Source organism: Pseudorca crassidens, chromosome 1 (genome assembly GCF_039906515.1).
Source record: "Pseudorca crassidens isolate mPseCra1 chromosome 1, mPseCra1.hap1, whole genome shotgun sequence".
Lineage (NCBI taxonomy): Eukaryota > Metazoa > Chordata > Mammalia > Artiodactyla > Delphinidae > Pseudorca > Pseudorca crassidens.
In genome coordinates this window covers 148,946,195-148,971,421 of record NC_090296.1, presented here as the reverse complement: position 1 = coordinate 148,971,421, position 25,227 = coordinate 148,946,195, and the positions used below count along the sequence as shown (strand labels likewise).

Sequence of the window (25,227 nt, the reverse complement as noted above, 5' to 3'; positions counted from 1 at the left end):
ATACTTGCCCTGTGGACATAAGGCTGTGCTTTCCCACCCACTTGCTGTGTGATGATCTTGGGCAAGCTATTTAGTCACGTAGGTCTTCAGTTTCCTCATATGTGCTGTGCAGAACAGGATGGCAATCCCCCATGGCTGTTCGGTTAGAAACTATAATATGCGATACTTTGGGCCATCTTAGTAATACAGACCTTCCTCTGAGCAGTGATCCCAGGTCTCACGGGCTCGTGTAGGGGGAGGCAGGGCCAGAAAAGTGCTGGGGGTGGAGCCAGAGGGCCCTCATCAGGGCAGCGCTGCAAGGGAGCATCTCTGTGCACATGCAGGCTGGGGAGAGGTGGGGAAAGTTAGCACAGGCCAGGCGTCCAAGTTCATGGATATGGGCAACGGACGGAGAGCGGTGTGGGGGGCATGGAAGGCAGGGGGCGAGGAGTGGCCATGGGAACTGGTACCTCCGGAACAGCCAGGTGGGTGAGTTGCACCCACGGCAGAGATAGATTTTTGGAGCCAGAGCTTTGGACAACTCAGGACCCGAAGACCCCGCCTACCAAAGCCTTCCTCCTGTCTGGCCGCCAGGGATGCCAGTCACCAGACGGGGAGGGCGCATCCCTCAGCTCCCTGGGTGTCGTCCAGACGCCAGGTGGCCCAGGTGCTTTGCACAGGCCTTGCCGAGGCGCCAGCACAGCCTTATCTCGATGGCCACGCGGGGCTCCGGCCACACTCCGCTCAGGCCCGCGCTCGGCGGCCAAGCTGGTGCTTAGGACCTGGAGCGTGCAGATCTCTGTGGCCTTTCAAGGGGAAACCAAACAGCCATGGCTTAGAATCTCAACGACGTACGCGCCTCTGCATCTCTGAGCCAAAGGGGCAGCAGGATAACGGAGGGCGTTCTGTGCCTTTCTCTGAGAGCAGCACCCCTGGACGGGAGTTGGGGTGTTAGGGATCACCTCACCCTATAAAGGCTCCATCACTGGGGCAGACAGTTCCGGGTTCAGAAAGGCTGCCTTGGGAGCTGCACTCCCTCCACCAGGATTTCACATTTGCTTCCTTTGTTTTGGCTCTAAGGATTTACCCACGGCTATGTTTAGAAAGATGTTTTTAGCTGATGGGATGAAAGGAGGCCAACAGCAGACAAAGACTGTTTTCTCATTTAGAGAGCAGAGGCCACTCAGTAACATCGTGAATGCCTTTTCCCTCACGCCGTCCCCAATCCGGAGGTACCCTAGACCCCAGACAGGCAGTCACTGGCTTGTTGGAAAAGGGAGTTCCTATGTGTGCCCAGCTGGGAGGTGCTGCCCCACCTCACCACTGCTAGACACGCACTGGTACCCCCATCCTCAGAGAACAGCCTCCCTCATCCCCACCTCCTCCTGGGGCGGCCCACCTTTGGTCTTTCCCTTTCTTCACCACCAACTTTTGGAAGGAGTGATCTGAACTTAAGATTTCTGCCAGCATCTGTTACTCAACAAAAATGTGGGCTTTGCAACTTTTGTTCCCCTGAGCCCTGGTGACGGCTCTCAGTAATGTAACTCCACACACTAGCGCTCAGCTCCTGCCCTGCAAGCCCACTGCCCCCTGCTCCCTCCTCATCCGACTCACCCTTTCCCATGGTGACAGTGATCGCCGTCAACTAGCGAGGTTAAAAGGATAGAGTCGTAGCAACCTGTGTTCTAATCCTGCCAGTGTGAACTTGACTGACGGATACTTTCTCAGCCTCAGTGTCCTCCTGTGTAAAGTGAGGGTGATGATAGAGCCCATCTCAAAGGCTTTGGGGGAACCTTAAAGCAGGTAATGCATGTGACATACTTAGCAATGATATTAGATAGTATTGTCGCTGTGCCTCTTTCCCTGTGTTCTGTGTAAACCTCACTGGTTCCGTGAGATAGTGGTAGGTATCCCTCCCAGCACACAGAGTAAACCCAATAATTAAATGACCTTGGCAAACACTGAGTATGTGTCTTTCCTCCCCATTTTAGGGATTCACCGTGCATGCTGGCATTGTCAGGGTTGCAGTGAAAATGCATTTAATGCTGGTGATCCTAGCAATGTCAAAACTCATTTCACTGCAGAGCCCTTTATTCACACAACCTTGCCTTTCACAGAGTTAGTGTTCTACAAAGCAGAGCCTGGGAAATGCCTTTCCTGATACTGACACTGTTGACGGTGTCCTTCTTGAAACTGGGGGAGTTTGCACCAAAGCTCCGGGATGCTGGCAGATGGGGGGCAAAGGCTGCCTTCAAAGGAAGGGGCTACTGCACATTATCTGCGGGGTGGACAGCTGTGGGTGTAAGATGGGCTCACGCTACATCTTACTGTGTGTTTCTGAGCTCTGAGGCAGGGCACGGGGGTCACCTAAGTGTTCCTTCCTGGGAAACAATGAATCCATTCCAGTTCTCTTGAGAAAGGTAAAAAAGACTCCGGTACGGATTCTGCCTGTTTTCTCCTCTTTTCCTTTTTTACGGCAGAGTGGATGGGAGAAGCAAACATGTCCTGTCTTTCTTTCTCACCTCATTCACTGCTCCAGATGTGTTACCTCCAGTAGCAGGCCAGGATGTCCTCCAGTAGCAGCCAGGATGTCCTCCAGTAGCAACCAGGATGTCCTCCAGTAGCAGCCAGGATGTCCTCCAGGAGCAGCCAGGATGTCCTCTAGGAGCAGCCAGGATGTCCTCCAGTAGCAGCCAGGATGTCCTCCAGTAGCAGCCAGGATGTCCTCAACAGGCTGCCACATTGACTATGCAGGGGGCGTCCTACATGGATTGCAGCCAGTCCTCAAGCCCTCCAGCCTTAGGGAGACACCTTCCCTTTGGCTTTCCACTAAAGAGGACTGGAGCTCCTTTACCTCTTTGGTGGGAAACTCAGTGCCCTCTGTCCCAGTCTCAGAGTTCTGGGGATTGTGGGCGAGGCTTCTGTTTTCCCTGGTTTCCCCTTTTTCCAGTTTCTTGAATTCGGTCTCCCTCATTTCTTGCTCCATGAGCTGCTCTCATCTCTCCTTCCCTCCTGAGCCCAAATGAGGAACCCAGACTCCTGGGCTTGTTTCCCCACAAAGTTTCACTGGCCAGGGCTTCCGCTGGCAGAGTGGGAAAGAGATGGGAAGGAGGTAGGGGTGCATCATAGGTCAGCACAGAAATCAACTGGAAATGGAGAAACAGGTCCCTCTTCTTAAACCCTCTCCTCCCCTCCCCTCCACCTGGCTGTGGGGGTCCTTCCTTCTCCTCCCCCACTGCTCCTGGGCCGCCTTAAAAACTCATTCTAGGGACTTCCCTGGCAGTCCAGTGACTAGGACTCTGCGCATGAGTTCAATCCCTGGTTGGAGAACTAAGATCCCACATGCCACGCAGCGGGCAAAACAACAGCAAAAACACATTCTTCTCCTTATTAGGCAGAGTGATTGGGCTCTCCGTCTCCTTTCCCAGCTTCCATTTGCATATTCCGAAACTCATTAACACACCCTGCAAAGCAAATTACCGCCTACTCCAAGGCTCTTTTCTTTAGCAGCTCAAGAAAAAAAAAGAAAAGAAAAATAGAAAAGAAAAGTAAACAGCAGAAGCTCAGAAATTACAGTCTTTCTTTTAATAGGATCCTGTTTGTAGCCAGGTTTCTCACTAAGATGAATTATAGCATACCCACCCTAGGAGGCAGAATCAGACATATAGTTCATCTCTGTGTGTATTTGTTTTAAACAGTAATTTCTTGTTCGTACTGTGTACGGGTTTCAGGGGGAAGTCATCACTTGGGGTGACTCTATGCCCTGATTTGCAAAGAACAGTTCCATTTTACGCCTGCTATCCCAGATGAATGACTAACGGTACCCCCTTTCCCTCTCGATAATGTCCTGGTTCAGACAGTAAACTAAATGGTCACCCTAATTGAAGCAGTTTCTGAGAGCTGGGGAGTTTCATCCTTCACAATGTCATGCCTAGACTCCACCTAACAACAGCTGAAGACTTAAAACAGCTCTCAGGAATCGTTTTCATGATTGTCAGTCATAAGGGAATATGTCCAGAAGGACAAAGGGAAAATACAGTTTGTGCAAGAGAATGGCAGGGAGCTTACACGCTGCTTCTGGATAGCATGCGAGGGGATTCAGTGAGCACCCGTAAGTCCATACGTATGTGTCTGTTCATCCAGCTACTCACTATCTACCTATCTATCTGTCATCTCTGTCCATCTCAAGCTATGTCACAGTTTAAGTATCTAATTCTGGGAAATGTTCTAAGGAAGAACAACCGTACAGTGTCAGAGCTGGAAGGGATTTCAGAAGTCCCCCTAAGGACACTCAGGCAAATGACACCACAAGTTTGTGATGTACTTGAACTTGTGTCTTCTACTCCCAGCCCAGGGCTTTCTTCGACCTTATCATGCTTCTCTCTGGACTCTGTATGCCACCTCACCCCACTACTAACGAGAAGCAAGAAATGCAACACAAGATGGGAGGTTTCTTTTCTGGTGCTGTTGAGAATTGATTAGGACACAGGTTTTGGATCAGACAGATAGAGAAGCAAGTCTCAATCCGTCCTTGCAAGAGAAGTGACTCGGGCAGCTTTCTAAGTCTCGGTGCTATCAGTAGAAAGCGAATAGTAGTTTCGATAAGGATTAAATGAGATAATATATGTAAAACATTTCACAGTAAACAGTAGTTATTTTTATTCCTTTCCAAAAGGGTTTTTCTCTCCAGAGCACACCTCAAGGGGCCTGGAGGGAATTTCTTATTCAGGCATTTGTTAGAATAAGAATGTACCCAATTCATTACTCACTTGCATTCAAAGAGGACACCCAAAGTGTGATCCAGACGGCGGGCACCTGCGTGCCTAGGATTTAAAAGGAGCTACGGGCCCGGGTCTGAACACTGTTCCATGTCCCTCCTCTGGGCCTGAGTGTCCTCTTCTGTAACGTGAAGGCATTGAACTTGCTCTCGATGTCCCTGCCAGCACGAGCAGCCCACGTTTTTCTTGCCTGTTCCTCCCATGCTTGTCTTTCCAGGCGATTTGCAACAAACTTTCCTAGCTCACTAGGAGGAAAGGAAGCAGTCCCATTGCATGACCTTGGTATTGACTAAAATGCTTATTGGTGCACTGAGTAGCATTCAAGATCACGCCCTTGCCTATTACCAAAGATTAAGGAGGCGACCCTTGTTTGAGAAAACAAAGAGCTTGCCTGGAATAGGGCAGTTGTGCCCGTGCTCCGTCCTCATGGGTGAATGGACACAGTCAGAAAACTGGGGTTCCAGGGGGCTTCCCTGGTGGCACAGTGGTTGAGAGTCCGCCTGCCGATGCAGGGGACGCGGCTTCGTGCCCCGGTCCAGGAGGATCCCACATGCGGCGGAGCGGCTGGGCCCGTGAGCCATGGCCACTGAGCCTGCGTGTCCGGAGCCTGTGCTCTGCAATGGGAGAGGCCACAGCAGTGAGAGGCCCGCGTAACGCAAAAAAAAAAAAAAAGAAAACTGGCTTCCAGCCCTGGCTTTGCACATGTGGGTTTTGTGACCTTGGGCAAATCACTCAACCTTTCTGAGTCTCATTTTCCTCATCTCTGAAAAAAATTAGTACAGGATTATGTAAGATTTCAGCAAGATTAAAAGATATAAGAGCCCAGGCCAGCGCTGGGACATAAAGGGTCCTAGTTCTGGATGCTTCTAGAGCACGTCTGCCTGGGAGTTGGGGAGTAGGTAAGATTTGCCATAGAAAAGGCTCTGGAGGGAATTGGGGTGTTTACCCTCGATTAGTGCTTCTCAGGGACAATTTTTTCACCTCCCTTCCCCAGTGGAATACTTGGCAATGAACGCCTGGAGACGTTTTTGGTTGTCACAGCTGGGAAGGTCCTGCTGGCATCTAGTGGGTAGGGGACGAGGGATGTTGCTAAACTTCCTACGATGTACAGGACGCCCCTCGAAATGGTAACAGTGCCGACAGGGGAGTTGTTTGGGGATGATGTGTGAATTTCTCAGGGCCTGGTGCAGCAGTGGGTACTTACTAGGTGTGGGTAGAATGGTGTCATAGGGGAGCAGCAGCTTCCCTGGTTGGGGGACATCACTGGGCAGTCAGGACGCCGGGGGTGGGCATGAGGATGGAAGATCTCAGATGGTGTTTCTCACCATCCTCATGCCCCACTGTGGACAGGGCACCTTGGGCGGTAGCGTGCATCTCACCTATGGGGTGTTCAAGTGAAGCACGATGCCCGTTTGTCAGGGATGCCCGTGAACAGAGCCCTGCTTGAGAAAGGGAGCTAGGGCTCAGGCCAGAGGCCCTCTACCCACCTTCTCGTTCTCAGACTGATGAGTTCATAGACATTCAGACCCGGAAGGGGCCTCGGAGATCCTGGACTTGGACTCCTCCATTGTGTGGTGGGGAAAGTGTGTTGGCGAGAGGTTGGCAGACTTGTCTGAGAGCCTGTGATGCTTGTGGGCACAGCTAAGGCCGTACTCCGCGTCTCTCCATGCCTTCAAGTGGTTTCTCCACTCGGCCCACTGACTGTGATTCCAAGAAGAATATTGAAGAGCTGGAGTTTGCAGCATTTTCTGGTTTTCTGCAAGTGTGGCTCGTTGTGGTTGCAGGCTTCAAAGCTGGCTTGCCTCCACGGGAGAGGGCACAGTGAGGAACCAGCCTTACTAAGAAGCCCCCCTGGCCTGGCTCAGACGGAGCTCTCCCTACCCCCCTTTCTGGTGGGACCTCCACATGAAGTCCTCGTGAGCAGTGTACTCGCCGTGTCCTCACCAGATTAGGCTCCCAAGGCCTCGTCCCCGGTCTCCAGTCGGACCCACCTCTAGCGGTTTGTTCTTCTCCCCACCCCATGAAGGTTCAGTTGCAACACCTCCAGCTGGAAAGGACTTCAAAGTCACGGCTCTGTCGTACCCATGTCAGGTCCACCTCCAACCCCCCAGATCCCCTCTCAGAGCCCGGTGCCTGGCTTAGGTTGTTTGACGTTTGTTGAGTGGCTGAATGAGCACATGAGTAATGGCGCTGGGCGAACTGTCGCTCTGTCTTGCCCCCTGCAGGTCAAGGACGTTGTGGGCTATAATTCTTTGGGCCACTGCTTCTTCACGGAAGATGGGCCAGAGGAACGCAACACCTTTGAGCACTGCCTCGGCCTCCTTGTCAAGTCTGGAACCCTCCTCCCCTCCGACCGTGACAGCAAGATGTGCAAGATGATCACAGAAGACTCCTACCCGGGGTACATCCCCAAGCCCAGGCAGGACTGCAAGTAAGCACCTCCCTTTCCCTGCCCTGGCCCGCGCCGGGCCTGTGTGCACGTGCTCACACGACTTCCCAGCCCTGCGTCTGACTTCTCACTCTTGGGTTCCCGAGCGGCTTAGACCTCACAGCCCTTAACCACCCAAGGCTCTCAGCTGCTCAGACAGAGGGCAGGAGTGTGTTTTCGACTTCTCCCTTCTCAGTGTGCCTCCCAGTCATCGTTTTTGGCCAAAGAGAACCACTGTTCTCATCCTCGGGCTTTCCCTGAGGCCACACGGTGCTCCTTTGAGGAGAGGAAGAGGGCTGCCACCTCGGAGCCCACAGCGTGTACACGTGGGCACCAGCTGCACTGGTCTGTTTCTTGACGTGAGAGAGTCAGAGACAGAGAGAGAGAGAGAGAGAGAGAGAGCAAGAGAGGGAGAGCTTCCCGTCCAGTCAGCCTTCTGAGTCCAGGGCCTCTCCCTCAGAGACAGCCATTTTTCTAGGTTCTTCTGACTTATATTTCTTCTAGGGTCCATCTCAGATTTAACCCACAAATGTGCTTATACCTTCAAGAGCCATGCCCCATGCAAATTCTGAACGTGTTAAAGGCATACATGCACCCCAGTTTAATGAGAAAACTGGGTTTCAGATGAGCAAATCAAGGGCATCTCAAATCACTGATAAGAGGCTCATCAAAGCAACGTTAGAGTCCCTGACATGGGCCACCCCTCCGCCCCAGGTAGCAAGGTGGGAGCCAGTAGCCCTCTGTCTGACGCCATTCAATCTCTGCCCCCCGCCCACAGTGCTGTGTCCACCTTCTGGATGGCCAATCCCAACAACAACCTCATAAACTGTGCTGCTGCGGGATCCGAGGTGAGCAGAAACATCCCTTTTTTGGGTGGGGCTGGGGGAGAGGAGACGGCGGGGGCCAACCCTGAAAGATGTGTGCCCTGAGCCCCCAGTCTAGGTATCCGTGCAGTCAGGCTTAGCGTGAAGAGGGGAGAGCCAGCTTGGGAAGCAGATGGACTCTGGCCTTTCGTCACACTGGTGATCGTAGCTAATGAGTAATCAGTAGCCTTATTAGATGCCTGGCACATCTGTGTTCTAAGCTCAAATTTTTAAATTATATATTTCACACTTTACTTTTTGTGTGTGGTGTGTGCACACGCTCATTTACTTTTATCTATTTATTTTTGGCCATGCCACGCAGCATGCGGGATCTTAGTTCCCCATCCAGGGATTGAACCTGTGCCCCTGCTTTGGGAGCGTGGAGTCTTAACCCCTGGACTTCCGGGGATGTCCCATAAGCTCCAATAATTTAATTCTTGTGTCAACCCTATGAGGTTTGTACTATGGTGGGGAGGAAAGTTAGGCAGGGACATGCGCAGGATACAAACACGGTATTCTGTCTACACAGCCCTGCCCTTACCCACCCCTTCATGCTGCTTACCTTCCTGGGGAGCAGGTCAGGTGCCGTCTCTGGGCCTCAGCTTCCATATCTGCAGAATAAAAGGGTAAAGCCAAGGACACTCAGGCAATCCTCCCATTACGTGTCAGGAGGGGGAGATTAACCCCGGCAGTGACTCTGAAATCCAGCCATTTGGCACCCATGGCTGATACAGTAGGACCACAGATACAGTAGGACCACAGAAGGGTTTTAACAGTCAGGATGGACGCCCACCCCCCAAAATATATTCGCCGCAAACTTCTCGCTGTTTCCCGCGGGTGTGTCTGGGAATGGGCGTTGGGGCCATTTGGGTGATAGCGCTAGGCCCACCCCTAGTTTGGGCCATCCCGTCACCCCAACAAGAAGCTCCCTGGTGCTGAATTCTGTGGCTTTTTCCCCCATGTCCTCCTCCACCAGGAAACTGGATTTTGGTTCATTTTTCACCACGTACCGACGGGCCCCTCGGCCGGAATGTACTCCCCAGGTTATTCAGAGCACATCCCACTGGGAAAGTTCCTTAACAACCGAGCACACTCCAACTACCGGGTAAGTCCTTCCAGGCCTCCCCGCCCGCCCACTGGTCCTTCTTCCCAGGCCTGTGCATAATTAGAGCTGGAAGAGCCACAGCTCCCCCCTGGCAGCCCCGGAGCTGGGCCCCTGAGTTCGATTTCGCAGTTCACTTGGGGATGGGAGCGGTGGTGACCCCAAAAAGCCAGGCCTGATCTGTGAGCTAGGGAAGGTCAGGACCTGGTTCTGCAGGAAGATGAAGGTAGCATTAGCATCCTCTCCTCTGGTCGCTTTTTTTTTCTGGGAAGCGGGTCCTCCATCCATGCAGTGCTAGGGAGGCAGGTGGCAAACAGACATTTCTGTCATCTTCGTTTGCTCATCAGTAGTTCTGTGTGTCCAGCACCAAGCGAGGTGCTGGGGAAAGGGACTGGGCTCTCGGGTGTGTCAAGGGCCCCCAGTTGAGGACAGCATCCAGACAGACCAGAGTCATGGGCACGTGGGAATGGAGCTGGGAAGCAAGGCTGAGACCAGAGATGCTGTGCTGGGGACAGAGGTGGTCTTGGAGACGCAGGGGCAGTGTGCAGATAGAGGCCCGAATGTCAAGGCTGTTCTTCTGGGCCGCTCCCTAGTACAGATGAAGAAACAGAGGGTCCTAGAGGAGAATGGATGTATTCAGTGTCAAAACCAAAGAGACTCAACTAGGGAGAAGCCCATGAAGATGAGAAGTAATCTCAGAATAGACCTGTGTATACAGCTAGGAGGTGGGGTGTGCCTGGGAGAGCTGTCTCCTTACGGAGCAGGTGCAGAGGCTCTGGGGGCTGTGGGAAGCAGGGGCGGTACTCCTTGTCGAGATCCCTTCGTTGAGAAGCCTTCCCATGAGCCGCAGGTAGGCCACGCAGTACCTGGATGTTTGGAGAGGTTGGAAAGGGGAGGAACACGTGAGGGAGGATGGTTTCCAACAGGGAACTAGGCAAGGACTCCTGGCCACAGATGGAGGGAGGGGCCCTCGGGGGTGGCAGGGTGGGAAAGGAGCAAAGAGGATCCTCGAGCTGGATGGATTCCGCTGCCTGGATTCCGATGGGTTCCGAGCCAAGGAGGAGCCCCGCGCGTGGTGTTCACACCTGGTGAGCCCTGACTCCGTGCCACCGTGTGAGGGTCCTGCTCCCAGACTCTTCACGTGCCTTCTCTTATTTGGTCCTCACAGCAGGAATTCAGTGTTATCATCCCATCTTACACAGACTGCAACTGAGGCCCGAGAGGTGAAGGGATTTACCCAAGGTCCTAGCTCATGAGAGAACAACCGGGAATCAAGTCCCACTTCTCTTGACTCCCATCACCACTGCTTAATTAGTAGGAGTCAGTTGAAGATCACAATAGCCAGTGTCCTCCAGTTCTGTAAAGAAGGAGTCCAAGCCTCCCTAGGAGGCCAAGGGAATCCAGCCCTGAAGGTGGACTGAACGGGGCCTCACTGGGCAGCCTCACTCCCACTCACCCATGGCTGACAAAGTGGACACCTCTGGAGCCAAATAAGAAAGCGAAGTTCTTTCCTTGGGTCAGGCGACAGCCAAGACAAGACTGGGGAAGGCTCCCAGACCCCTGCCCCAAGGTAAAGACGGGACTTAAGTTTGGCATCTTCTTTGCATCGCTGCAGACACATTTCCCAAGAAATCATATCTGTCATCCTCAATTTGGGGCCTGGGCTTACAACTGCCCAAGGCAGTGTGAGTTTGGGGCATAGACTTCGCTGTGTGGCCTTGGACAAGATACTTAACCCCTCTAAACCTCAGGGTCCTCATCTCACCTCCAAGAGGACACCTTATTCCAGATTTGACTTGAGCAATGCAGAGCAATGCAGGTTCTTCACCTCCCTCGTTGCAGACCCCCTACTTCTATTAATGCGTCCTGAGAGGGAAGCTGGTTTCACTGGAGCATTCAAGAGTACGCAGTGAGGCTGGGTGTGAGAAGATGCCTGCAATCTGCTGTCCGAGCTCATGTGTCCCTGAATGTCCCCTCTCCCCAGGCTGGCATGATCATAGACAACGGAGTCAAAACTACCCAGGCCTCTGCCAAGGACAAGCGGCCCTTCCTCTCCATTATCTCCGCCAGGTAATTCTATGGGCACGTTCTGTGTGCTGCGCATGGAGCTCATTGCTGGGGGTACCATGGTGAACATCGAGCAGGGCCAAATCTGAGTCAGGGCTGAGGCTTCACCAGCTGATGGGAAAAGAAATTCTGAGAGGTTTCTAAAAAAATCAGCAAAATCCAATACCTGCTTTTTGATAAGTTGACAGGACTGGCCAGGGCCCCAGCAGGTTGGACCAGGATAAAAAGGTAAAGAGAAAAGAAGGGAGGAATTTCGCTATCAATTTAATAGGAACATTCAGGTTGTACCTATAAGTACACCTGGAGCTCAGCCCAAGGCCAGGAGCTGCTTTTAAGAGATGCTGTCAAAACCTCAAGGTAATTAGGAAAATCAGTACCCTTTAAGGAGACCAAGTGCTTGGTCTCTGTCAAAAGTGGGTAACACCGGGGACTTCCCTGGTGGCGCAGTGGTTGAGAGCCCGCCTGCCGATGCAGGGGACGTGGATTCGTGCCCCGGACTGCGAAGATCCCACATGCCGCGGAGCGGCTGGGCCCGTGAGCCATGGCTGCTGAGCCTGCCCGTCCGGAGCCTGTGCTCCGCAACGGGAGAGGCTGCAGCAGTGAGAGGCCTGCGTACCGCAAAAAAAAAAAAAAAAAAAAAAAAAAAGTGGGTAACACCAATGACATGATCATGTCCATGGAAGACCTCAGGAGCACCCAGGCTCAGTGCTCCATTTGGTGGCTAAGATGTAGAAGCCCAGGAAAGGCACCAGGTCAAGGTTACCCCCAGGGGAGTAGAGAGCTGGGCACCTCAGACTCCCCTTCCTGGCCACAGGGTTGCATTGCATGCCAGGCTTGGGACTGGCTGTCTGAACTTCCTTCTGTGATTTGACCCCTCCTTGGGGCGGCGGGGTTCCCCAGTGGTGATGATAACAAGAGCAGTGACATGTCTGTAGGATGCATGGGGCTGGACCCTGGGGAAAAGACCTCTGATTTCCGCACCAAGCTCAGGAAGTTCCCTGCAGAGCCCAGGGGGTGTGAGTCGGTTGCTGTTTAGCCCGAGACTTCCGGGCACCATAAGCAGAGAGAAACTCGCTGCCCAGAAGGCAGTCAGTTCAGGCGTCCCCTCAACACGGCCACCTGTGCCTCCCCATGCTGTGTTCCAGGTACAGCCCCCACCAGGACGCCGACCCGCTGAAGCCCCGGGAGCCGGCCATCATCAAGCACTTCACTGCCTACAAGAACCAGGACCATGGGGCCTGGCTGCGTGGCGGGGACGTGTGGCTGGACAGCTGCCGGTGAGTGTGACGTTGGCACAGCGTGGGACGATGCTCCTCCCCTGGGCAGGGGACAGACACGAGCGAGACAGAGAGAGGAGTCCAGACATACCGATGTTTGACCTTCTGGTCGCCCACCCAGGCAGAAGCATGGAATGGCAGCGGGCAGTGACCCAGAGAACCCCCTAGAAGCAGCATGTGTCTTCAGCCCACCGTGCCAAGGGTTGTGGGGCATGACTTGCCCCCAAATAGTCACTGGGCTTGGCTGTAAGTCACGTAACTTGTCATATAACCAGTCAGCGAAAGGAAGGAAGGAAGGAGGAAGGAAACCGGCACTTTGTAGGCACCTACTGTGTGCTGGATCCTTGGGTGCATTTATTTCTCACCATGTTTCTTGGAGATATAAATCCTCATCTCCATCTTAGACAATGAGGATCAGTTGAATGAATTTTCCGAAAGGTGAATAGTTGAACTGGGACTTCAAATACCAGCACGTCAGACTCCAAGGCGCAAAGGACAAAGACGAGGAACCCCGAGTTCTGATATAAGGTCCCCATGGAGAGCCACGGCCCACACTGGACAAGAGCCGGAGGGACCGGCAGCTGAGTTGGGACTTCCTCTAAGGGAGTAGCATGAAATGTTCTCCTCAACTCCCTTTACTGTTAAAAAACGGGAATCAGAAACTCTACATGGGAAATAAGTGTATTTCTCCATTTTATCATGACCAGTTAAAGGAGAAGTGAAGGGGGACTTGCTTGTGAAAGGAGCAAGAGGAAGTGAGAGTGTGTGAGGAGAGAAACAGATTTCACACACACACACACACACACGCACACGCTCACACGTGTAAAGGCTTCTCAGAAAAGCAGAGGCCTGGGCAAGACAGACACTGACCCATGGATGGACCCCAGAGAGAGCCAGACACACACAGGGATGGAAAGGGAATGTCGCTGGCAGAGAAACCGGGGCGGGTTTTTTTGTGGGGTCAGAGAAGAGAGGAAGGGATAGAAGAGGATTTTGAGAGTTTTGGGGAGAGGGGAAAGGGAAGAAGAGAGCCTCTTCTGGGCTTCTGAAGGGCGTTTAGGGTATCAGACGGGAGGCAGGCTTGCTCTGATTGGCTCTAGAGAGCAGAGGTTGCAGATGTGGGCAGATTTCCACTCAGTAGCAGGAAGAACTTTCCCGCAACCCAAGACGCTAGTCAATGAGAAGAGCTGCTCATCCCTAGAATAGAGGCCCAAGGCCACTTGAGAGAGAAATTATGCAAGAGGTGAGTGAATGAGGAAACAGATGCGGGTCAAAGCTAAACTTCTCTGCGGTGTTCTGCCTCCAATGAATGTCTAGATTGCTGGAAGTTCAGGTCCCCGTAGGGGAGTGGATGCCAGACTTGCGGCCGAAAGACAAATTGTGAAGCACTCCCCTGCCAGCGGGGGTGGATCTTCTAACCCTTCCCCAGCCTCCTTCCAAGGCAGCCCAGAATCTGGCTGGTGCAGAGGTTGTCGTCCCGTGAGTGGGCACAGCCAGGGGCTGACAGAAGATGGGGATCCCTTGAGAAGCTTTGAGCCTTTGGCCACGGTGTCCGTTTCTTAGGAAGGTCACTCCAGCAAACCACGCCGTGGGTGGAGGCACTCCTAGAAGTGGGAGGGACAACTAATAATACGGCAGTGGTCCAGAGGAGAAGGAGTTACAGTGAGAACTTAGGTGAAAATGCGCTTCGGGAGAGGGAAGAGGCTTGGGTGGACGGTAACTGTTTTGCTTTATGTGTGTTAAGTTTGAGATGCTTTTGAGATACCCCCGTGGAAATACACCGAAGTCTGGAAGTGCAGGGGGGAAGGGCGGCTGATTTTAGAGTCACCAGCAGACTGGTAGGGGTGGAGGCTGTGTGTCCTCATGCCGTCCCCAGGGGCACAGTGCAGAATAAGAGGACCTTGGGCAGAGCACTGGGGGACAGCGGTGGTAAGGAAAAACCATGAAGGGCCTGGGAAACAAAAATCAGGGAGTCCTGGGAGAGAACTACAGGGCCCTGGAAGGTGGGCCTTGAACGGTGAATTTGAACTGGATGGGCTTCAGACACGGAGAAGTGCACGCGTCCCGGAGGACGGGGAACAGGGCGCGCAGAAGCAAACCGGGAACTAGGGAGACTTCAGGCGGCCGGGACCCTCCCTGGAGCAGAGGGAAAGTGCATTCACTTGGGCCTGAAGCATGAGGGCAAGGATTGGGCTTAGGTTTCTGGATGCCGTGAAGCCACCGGAGTTTAGGAAGCAGAGAGTGGCACTTGGAGGGGATGTTCACCCCTGGGACAAAGGAGGTGAAGGCAGCCACCATATCTGGACCCACGGTCCACGGCAGCGCAGACCCAAGGCTCGGCTCAGATTCTGTGGGACCCCTTATCACTCACAGCCAGACTTCCTCCAGAAATGTGCTCCTCCTGGCCCGCAAAATGGACAACGGCAAAAGGGAGCTGATGAGATCGCTGCAGCGTAATTGCAAACTTACTTCTCAGGGCCAACGTCCGCCTGACTTCTGGGAAAGTTAGAAATCAGCTATCTGGGTCCTTCCTGCTGTGGCTGAAACAGTAATGAGGATGGCTACGGGCAATGCAACTGCATCCATTACCCCCACCGTTACCCAGGGCGGGCTGGTCCTGAGGGTGGCGAGACCTTCCACGTCCCTTTGGTCCAGTATCGCACTGAGCCCTGGAATCACAGGTGGGGGTGGGCTGGAGAGGGAGGCCCATGGAGTCCAGTCTGAACGCTGCTAATGCACGTTGCACCAAACGCTGAGAGCCCCTGCGTTCACTCTTTTCTCTTTGGAGTCAGACACTGTGTGGGTGGGGATCTAGGCGATCCCATTACACAGAACGTGTAAGCCTGCTCCCTGAGCAAACCCCGTGCTTATGCAAAGACCCCTCCCCTACACAGGATCCACGGTAAGACACCAGGGCAGGGAGGAGTCCTTCCCTCCACGACTTCACTGACTGTCTGCTCTTGTCCCCAGGTTTGCAGACAATGGCATTGGCCTGACCCTGGCCAGGTAAGAGCCAGTTATTGCCCTTGGCACCCTGTGGGTTGCTGTCTCTGCACGTCTCATTCCGGACATCTTCTCTCCACAGTGGTGGGACCTTCCCGTATGACGATGGCTCCAAGCAGGAGGTCAAGAACAGCTTGTTTGTTGGCGAGAGTGGCAACGTGGGGACAGAGATGATGGACAACAGGATCTGGGGCCCAGGTGGCTTGGACCACAGCGGAAGGACCCTCCCCATAGGCCAGTAGGTTTGCAAGCACGGCAGCTTCTTTGTTCTGCGTGGCTTAACCTAAACGACAGCAGTGGAAAGAAAGATGCTAGGATGTGATTTCTACCTGTGGACTATGAATTCCTCTGTCCTCTACTGGTCAGAGAAATCACTGAAACAATGGAGATTAACCAGCAGGGGGGTGAAATCTAGAATCAGAGAGAGAAGTCAAAAAAACTGTGTCGAATATGAGTCAACAGGGAGACACAGCTGTCAAAACATAAAACGTTGTTCTGAGCTACGTTAATGGGAATTTAGTGTCCAGGATGGGCGACCGTGGCTTCCTCTCTCCTCGGACAGCACCCCCACTGGGAGCATCTCATCCACCTCTGATGGTGGCAGGGTGATAGTCACACACAGATTGGGATCTTCAACCAGAGGCTGGGACTAGACGTGGGGAAACAGCCCGGGAGATGCTGTCACACATTCTCAGGGCTGCTGTGCGCCTACAGGATGAAACTCACTCTGTGTTAGGCTTAGAATTGGTTTTGTGCAGGAAAGAGTTTTCTAGCAGTCAGGTTTGTTGAACAGCAGAAGAGCGTGCCTGTCCTGGAGGGTCACAGGCTCTCTGCTGCTGGATGATAAGCAGGTGGCTGGAGAGGGAGGGGGTGACTTGGAGAGCGGACGCACCAACGGAGCAAAGGGACTTGGTTAATTCCTCGGAAAGCTGCAGCTTGGGTCAGTGGTGAGGAAGTCTCTCCTTCTGATGGTGTTTCTGTTCAGACAGGAATTCAAGCCAGAGAGCCACAAGCAGCAGCGGGCTAAGATGAGCCCTTTCTGCCCCTCTGAGCTTTTCCCTCTTTCTCTAGGAATATGTCCTTCCTGCCTCTACAGGTAGGACATAGGCCTGAATTCCCAGCCCTCGTGGGATGGGTATCTTGGAAAAGAGTTTGCAGAGAGAACCACAGTCTCCTTTGGCATGAGTAATCCAGAAGCCCTTGTTCCTGTCTAGCCTGAGCGGTATAGCCGTCCCTTCAGATCGTTTTTATGAGCAACGCTGGGTTTGCATATTTGGGTTTCTTTGCTGAGGGTTACCAGCCTCCCCAGGGCCAGAACGTTCTGACGACTTCCAGAGGTGAGTTTGTTTATGGAGGCCTGACAGCTCTGTCAGACTCAGGCAGGTCCCTCAAACTGCATTTGTAAGCAGGAGCCCAGGACCCCACGGTCCTGATCGTGAGGGATTCATCCCGTATGGGCCTGGGTCGGGGTCCAAGGGTAGAGTAAGCACACAGTTTAAATATAGAGCCAGTGAGAACGGGCTGTCCCTAAAATACCTTAAATGGAAAAATGCATGGCGCCACTCCGTGAGAGCCAGGATTCAAGGCGACGACATTCATCAATTGCAAATATAAAAATACAGAAATACCAGAAGCCCTTGGCACACCGTGTGCTGCAGGGACATTGCCGAGACTGGTGCCACGAGGCCCTTCCTCAGGGAACCGTATCTGGTGAGGGGAGCTCAGCGCTGAAGTAGGGACCAGCTGGAATGTGACTGCTCCCCATAGATTGCCTTTTTCTGCTTGTCCCTCTTTGTGCCCTTTCTTCTTTATGTTCACCATGGAAGGAGAAGGCCCTGACCCAGAAGTAGAGATACCAGTAAAAGCATAAACATCGGGCTTGAAGAACGAGCAAGCCTAGCTTTGGGGCCAGGCCCAAAAAGGATCGGCCCAGCCAGCCCCTCCTAGGCCCTTGTTTCCCACGCCCTGCTCAGGAGTCCGTGGCAAAGGAGAGAGGCATCTCGAGCACCCTGCCCCCTTGCTGGGCCGAAGGCAGAATTTCCAAGTCCCCAGTTCTCCTCCAGCCCCTCCTATAGCTCCAGCTCCAGGCCTTTTGCCTCTTCCTCCAGCTTTCCCTGCCTCTGGGGTATGAGGCCCTTCTAGGGGTCCCCTGGCAGTTCACAGTCTTGCCCTCCCAAGGGGGCCTGCCCTCCCTTCTAGGGATGCTTGAAACATCACCATGCAGCTATTTTTCTGTTTCATTATCACCTTCCATTCTGTGTCCTTCCTCTCCCTAGTTTCCCAAACCCAGCGTACTGCCCATCGAAAGGCTTACTCACAGAGAGAAAGCTCATCTGGGTCTTAATCTAATTAAATTGTTATAGCAACTGAGACCAAGGCGATAATGAGTAATGGCTCTACTCTCCCAAGGGACACGATACTGGCTCTCTCCGGTAATATTTATTTATCCAATGCCTCTTCATAGGATGGGAATATGTGGGGAAATGTTTGTTTTTTGTTTTTTTTTCGGTACGCGGGCCTCTCACTGTTGTGGCCTCTCCCATTGCGGAGCACAGGCTCCGGACGCGCAGGCTCAGCGGCCATGCCTCACGGGCCCATCTGCTCCACAGCATGTGGGATCTTCCCAGACCGGGGCACGAACCCACGTCCCCTGCATCGGCAGGCGGACTCTCAACCACTGCGCCACCAGGGAAGCCCTGGGGAAATGTTTGTATAGAGGACCGTCTCTCAAACCCCAAGCCAGCAGCTAGACATCCATCTCTCCATCCATCCATCCATCCATCTAATAATTCATCCAGTAATCATTTATTGACATTTACTGTGTCCATAAATGCTCTCTCAGTGAATTAATTAATGCCTCAATAATGTTCTGTTAGAGGGGGAGTTTGGGGGATGGGAATCAGGAATGGTTTACCCAGAAGGTCTCTTACCATCCACCTCGGAGGGTGTGAACAGTGTTGCGGCACAGCATGGCAATCAGCCTGACATCTGGCTTGCTTAACTCCATAGGAATTTCCCGATCCGAGGAATTCAGTTCTACGACGGCCCCATCAACATCCAGAACTGCACTTTCCGCAAGTTTGCAGCCCTGGAGGGCCGGCACACCAGCGCCCTGGCCTTCCGCCTGAACAATGCCTGGCAGAGCTGCCCCCATAACAACGTAACCGGCATTGCCTTTGAGGACGTCCCGGTGAGTCCTCGAGGCACCGGGGTGAGCTCCCGGCAAACCCAGACCTCGGGCGGTGATGCACAAGTCCCTGCGGGGCCTGGAGTTTGAGCCGTTGCCACCACCGCAGGGGTTGAACATTCTTCTCCAAGCAGGCTGGGCCACGTCCCAGGTCTGTCTGCATCCAAACTGGAAAAGTACAAGTGTAGTTTGCCCCACAGGTCAAGTCTGGGTAAATGCCCCCTTGCCCTCACCCTGCTCAGAACCCACCCAAGCCTCAGAAGGAACTTTCCACTGCCCTCAAGGTTCTGAGGCTCTGGTCCTCCAAGGCTCTTGGGTTCAACCTACCGAGTCTGGTGACCGGGCCACTTCAGTTAGCACCATTCATCTAAAAAAAAAACAAGAAAAAAAAAAACAAACAAAAAAACCCCCCAGCAATTCCCAAAGGAATCGTTGCTGAAGATGCTCTGTTTAATTTCTCCCGGAGAGTGGAACATAAACAGGGCCCTCCTAGCCCTAGGCAGCCAACAAGTTAGGAGCCGGGGGTGAGGAGGTCAGGACAAAGGGCTGCGCTTTGAGACGAGGCAGGTCCGGGGCTCCTGTGCCTTTTCTCTGGGTTACAGCTTGCCCAGACCTCCATTCCTCCTCCAGCCCTCTGCTCCTGCCCTCTGCCTGTCTGCCCAGTTCCTGGCAGCCTGAGCGAAAAGATGTGAAACTCAAGTTACTGAATTTCCTTACTCAGGCCACCGAGGGCCTGAAAGAGGTCAGTCATGGAAATCTCCAAGGGCTCATGTTGAAAGACTGACCTCCTGAAACACGCCGCACACTCTCATACACGTTCTCTCTCCCGCATAGCCATGCGTCGTGTGTGTGTGCGTTTATTATACATGTATATGTACTTTCTCATACATTCACTGCCACTCAGCCTCATTCCCTCTCCACATACACACACACACTCACATTCACTCACACCCACACGCGTGCGCACACACGCACACACTCACGCACATACATTCACTCACACACCCACTCACGCGCGCACACACACTCTCACACGCACACACTCCTGTGCCTGCCTCCCCATCCCTGCAGTGTTTTGAGCCACGTATTAGAGCTCTCTCCAGGGTCACACACAGCAGCCAACCCTCCAGCGAGCAGAGGCCAGAATAACGTGCTGGGTCTGAGAGCTGAGGCACAGTGAACGTTTGGCTGTGTCTCTGGCTCCATCCGAGAGGTCAGCCATGCGCTTTCCTGTGCTGCCCCAGAGCATCTTTGGTTTGGCTGGTTTGTAACGTCTGGAAATCGGAAACTTCGCCCTGGCCTGACGACAGCTGCTGCTTCCCTTCACCTTCTGGTCCAGCCTCACATTCCTGGGCTGTGTTTAGATTACTTCCAGAGTGTTCTTCGGAGAGCCTGGGCCTTGGTTCAACCAGCTGGATATGGACGGGGACAAGACGTCGGTGTTCCATGACGTGGATGGCTCCGTGTCCGAGTACCCTGGGTCCTACCTCACCAAGGACGACAACTGGCTGGTCCGGCACCCAGACTGCATCAACGTTCCGGACTGGAGAGGCACCATCTGCAGCGGGCGCTACGCACAGGTGGGGATGCAGGGCGCACGCCCTCAGTGTCACCAGTCGCTCACTCACGGGACAAGCATTGAGTGAGAGCCTACTGCGTGCCTGCCTCTGTGCCAGGCCACAAAGGGACATAGGTTTCTTCTTCATTCTTCTTCCTTTCTTTTTTTTCTGGTAACCCAGTAGGATTTTCAAAAAGTCCAAGTGAAAACACTTCGTAAGCAGCATGCTTAGAAAAAGAAGTCAGACTTCGGCACCTAGTAACTGTGTGACCTTGGGCAAGTCACCTAAATTCTTGGAGTGTCAAGTTCCTCATCTGTAAAATCAGGATAATAGTTGAACCCTTTTAATGAGCACATAGAGTGCTTTACCAGCCCTCTCCACCAGAAATGCAGTGCAAGCCGTCCGGGTGATCTTAAATGTTCTAGTAGCCACGTGGAAAAGGCAAAAGAAATGGCTGAAATCGATTTTAATAATATACTTTGTTAAACTCAATATATTCAAAATACTATCATCTCAACATGTAATCAGTATAAAAAAATCATTAATGAGGCACCTTACATTCATATGTTTTTCCTGTTCTAAGTCTTTGAAACTCCCTGCATATTTTATACTTATAGCCCAGTCAGTTTGGATTCGAATTTTCTACAATTAAAGTAAAAGCTAGTCCTACCAAAACAATAAAGCTATGTTTAACTATTTAGCTGGAAAACTATTTTACCCCACTTTTGGTTGGAAATTTAAGTTAATTAAAATGAGATTGAAAGTTGGGGTCCTCAGCCACACCGGCCACATTTGCAGTGCCCAGTGGCCACATGGGACAGCGGGCTGAGTCAGTGCCTGGAATGTGAAAACATGAGTTACTGTAGTATTGTTACTGGTGTCATGTGGAAGGAGAGCTGAGGACTAGATGAGCAAGGGGAGAGAGCCCCCGAGGAAACGAAGAGCTGTCAGATCAGGAGGGAAGCGCATGAGCCCAGTGACCCCCCAAGGGGCAGGAAAACGTAGGAATGAGGAATCCTCACAACCGTCCCGCAGGCAGGCATTCCTCTCACCGCTGTGGGCAGCAGCATCCCGGGCATTAGCAAAGAGAGAAAGGTGGACTTCCCTGGTGGTCCAGTGGTCGAGACTCCATGCTTTCACTGCAGGGGACCTGGGTTCGATCCCTCAGGGAACTGAAATCCCACAAGCCCTGAGGCACAGCCCCCCCCCCCCCAGAAAGAGAAAAGAGCTAAAAGTGATTTCGGGTCTGGGGAGGGATGGGGCAGGGGGCTAGTGCCAGCGAAGGGGAAGGGCCATGGGGGGCAAGGTGGGCCCCTGGAGGCGGGGCCGTGCTGGGAGCGGGTGCCAGTGGAGGCGGGAGAGATTGGTAGCGGGAGGGGGGCACAGAGGAAGGCAGGGGTCCGGGGCAGGGAGGTCCAGCGTATTTCTTTCCACAGTAGAAGGGGAGGTCATGCAGTGAGAGGGCAGAGAGTGGGCCTGAGCTGGGTGGCCCGCAGAGAGTGATCAGGTTGGGAAGAGGTGCCGTGGAGACTGGAAGATGCTGACAGAGGCGTGCGGAAGGAGTGCCAGGTGGTGCTGCAAACCCAGTGGAGACTGTACACGGAGCATGGAAGGGGCACCGTTCCTCCTGGCTGCAGGACTTTCTCAGCCCTGCTCCAGAGCCCTGCAGAGGAGGCGGACCCGTGGAATGATCCAGGCCGAGGCATCTGCTGCACGGGTGGGCAGGGCAAGGGATTTGATGCTATGGGAGCGAGTGGTTGACCTGATGGTCTAGGGCAGATAAGAAGGGAAGTAGAGTCAGAGGGAGCTGACAGATTGGGGTCATGACCTGAATAACTAAAGGCTGACCAAACCCTTAAGGCTTGCAGGCACACTGCGGGCCTTATAGCATCCCTGATTCGAGGGCGAGACATCCCATGTGGAGCCTTGATCCTGAGCTTCCCTCCCACCCTTTCTTTCTGATACATTGCTGATTTTCTGCCGAAAAGGGCTGATTGTTAGTTAGAGCTTGCAGGTTACCATACCTGGCTACTGGTGAATTATTATTAATTATCTCCTCCCTCCACTTTGCAGCTTACAAAAGGCTTTACTATACCTTTAAATTCTTATACCCATGACACCGCCATACTAGGGCAGGGTTGAAGTTTCTCTTCCCATTTTATATGTGATACAACTAGAGGGGAAGATAACCCCTTCTTTCCAAAGGCACAACATTATTGCATCTTGATGCGATGGTCTCTCCTGGCCACAGCTACGGGGATGTCACCCGATGAAATGGGACAGGTCCTAAAACAGGACACAGTGTTTTATTTATTTTAACGAATGTTTTATTGAAGTAGAGTTGATTTCCAATGCTGTGCCAATCTCTGCTGTACAGCAAAGTGACCCAGTTATACACATATAGACATTCTTTTTTTATATGTTTTCCATTATGGTTTATCCCAGGATATTGACTATAGTTCCCTGTGCTATACAGTAGGACCTTGTTGTTTATCTATTCTAAATATAATAGTTTGCGTCTGCCAACCCCAAACTCCCAGTCCATCCCTCTCCCTCCCTCCCTTCCCCTTGGCAACCACAGGTCTGTTCTCTATCAGGACACAGTCTTTTAAACCAAGGGTGGCCCAAATCATCCAGGCTCTTTTGTTTTGTCCCTTGGACTCAGTGGCTGACAGTCTTGCTTTCATATTTGTCTCTGAAATGAGATGCCATTCATTCCCCCGATGTGCACTGATAGCCACATGGTCTGGCCACACGGGCCAGACACTGAGAATCAGAGGGAGAAGTAGGCAACACATCAGGCTCTTTCTCAAATACAGACAGGACAGCAGCCGGTTAAAGGGGAGTTGCATTTGCAGCAGAAGTGTCATAAAACTCTCTCCCTTCCTCCTCTTTCCTGATACCCCTCCTTTTCCAAAATTCGCTGACTGTTAAGCAGACTCCCCTCAAGTTGCCACTGGTCTCTCCTCTACACTTTTTTTGGAGATGTGCAGAAAGCGTTAGCTGGATTGCACAGTGCGGCTCAGGCCGCATTCACCAGCAGAAAGGGATGCCCCCTTATTTGGCCTTCTTTCATTCAAGCTTTCTAAAAAGGGCTCTGTGAAGAGAAAGTCCTTTTGCAAGCGTAGTCTGTAGTCAGATGCTAACCAGATGCTCTTGGAATAATCCCTTGTCATTGCCTCATTGTGTGTTTCCTCTCTGGGCTTTAAAAGATGTACATTCAGGCCTACAAGACCAGTAATCTGCGAATGAAGATCATCAAGAATGACTTCCCCAGCCACCCTCTCTACCTGGAGGGGGCTCTGACCAGGAGCACCCACTACCAGCAGTACCAGCCCGTCATCACCCTGCGGAAGGGCTACACCATCCACTGGGACCAGACGGCCCCTGCCGAGCTCACAATCTGGCTCATCAACTTCAACAAGTGAGTGGGTGCCTGGCCGGGAGCAGTGTGACATGGGGACAGCTGCTCTGGCTGAGCTCAAAGCAGCAGTGATAACGGTGCCTCGTTGCAAAGCCCCGGGCTTCCTGCTCACAGACCCTCAGGCTCGCCCACGTCATCCCTGCACGAGGATGGATCTAGACGTGACATCACTCGGTGGTTAAGAATCAGAAGACCTGGGCTGAGCCCCCGTTCTGGGCGTGGGTGACGCCGGGCAGGGCGTCTCACCCCTGGGAACCTTAGTTCCTTCATCTAGGAGATGGGGTTAGTCTCACTCTGCAGAGCTGCAATGGGGATCGAGTGGGACAGTGTCTGGCAGGCGTTTCACCCAGGACCTGGCTTTACGAAGGGCTCAGTACACGGTCAAAAACCCCTGGTGGCTTTTGTTACCGTTTTATGGGGGGGGAAGGGGGCGGGAACAAGGCTCTGCGAGGTAGAGGGATTAAGCTGAGGGCATCTGGAGAGAGCTTCATGTATTTACGTTCATGTATTTTCTATGCACATCATTAACTTGTCACAGTAGTCCCATGAGACAGACAGACATCAGTTGCAGAAAATGATACCCAAAGAGCTGAAATGGGCCCCACAGTCAGGCTGGACCGGGAAGGGGCTGAATCCAGGTCTTACAGATCCTGGCTGTTCCACTCCAGCCCTATTGAAAGAACATTCATTTTTCTTTCCCCCAGCCAACGATCCACACAGAGCACCCAATGCAGGCCCTGGGGACGCCCCACCGCCCCCTCTCATTCACTGCAGTCACCGTTTCTCCCTCTCTCCTTGAACGCTTTGTGACGCAGTCATTACCAACAGCAAAGCCTTCTTTCAAAAGTTCCCACTGAAAAGTGGAAGCGCCGTTTGGTGGAGAACGCTTTGGTCTCTGGCCAAGGCACACGGGGAGGCCCTGTGGCCTGGACATCCTCGCTTGTAACCTGACTGCACTTCCGATTCTAGGGGCGACTGGATTCGAGTGGGGCTCTGCTACCCCCGGGGCACCACCTTTTCTATCCTCTCGGATGTTCACAATCGCCTGCTGAAGCAAACGTCCAAGACGGGCATCTTCGTGAGGACGTTGCAGATGGACAAAGTGGAGCAGAGCTACCCTGGCAAGAGCCACTATTACTGGGACGACGACTCTGGGTGAGGACCCCCCTCCTGGCTGCAGGAAAGTGGTCATTCTCATGCTGTCCCCCGGCCTTTCCAATAATCCTCAGACCTGCCGTGCCGTGGGTGCCGGTTAACGTAGGATCCTTTCCTAGGCACTTCTATTCTCAGACAGCTTGTGTCATCCACCAGTGACATTTTTAAAGCTGTGACGCTTTGGGAGTAAAGTAAGCGCTCTATTAATATACACATGGATTGTAGTGCATATACCTGTTTCAGGGGGGAAAAAAGTGAAAGCAGTGAATCTTAGAACTGAGAAAATGTGGTACAGGACCTCAATTCCATACAACTCAGTCGGAGCAGATGATAGTATCCCTAATTTAGGGATGGGCAGGGACTTCCCCGGCGGCCCAGTGGTTGAGACTCCCCGCCTCCACTGCA

General features: G+C 52.9%; 1 protein-coding gene across 4 annotated transcripts in view; it reads left to right on the top strand.

The window, feature by feature from the left end:
* Window positions 1–25,227, top strand: part of CEMIP (cell migration inducing hyaluronidase 1) — a 163,705-nt gene that overhangs the window by 125,976 nt on the left and 12,502 nt on the right. For all 4 annotated transcript variants that reach the window (XM_067698608.1, XM_067698605.1, XM_067698611.1 and 1 more), the window contains 11 exons: window positions 6,983–7,188; window positions 7,964–8,033; window positions 9,025–9,153; window positions 11,135–11,220; window positions 12,363–12,494; window positions 15,465–15,500; window positions 15,580–15,735; window positions 18,507–18,687; window positions 20,049–20,264; window positions 23,456–23,667; window positions 24,637–24,822. In XM_067698608.1, coding sequence (XP_067554709.1) covers window positions 6,983–7,188; window positions 7,964–8,033; window positions 9,025–9,153; window positions 11,135–11,220; window positions 12,363–12,494; window positions 15,465–15,500; window positions 15,580–15,735; window positions 18,507–18,687; window positions 20,049–20,264; window positions 23,456–23,667; window positions 24,637–24,822 — 1,610 coding nt within the window. The remainder of the gene's footprint in view (window positions 1–6,982; window positions 7,189–7,963; window positions 8,034–9,024; window positions 9,154–11,134; window positions 11,221–12,362; window positions 12,495–15,464; window positions 15,501–15,579; window positions 15,736–18,506; window positions 18,688–20,048; window positions 20,265–23,455; window positions 23,668–24,636; window positions 24,823–25,227) is intronic.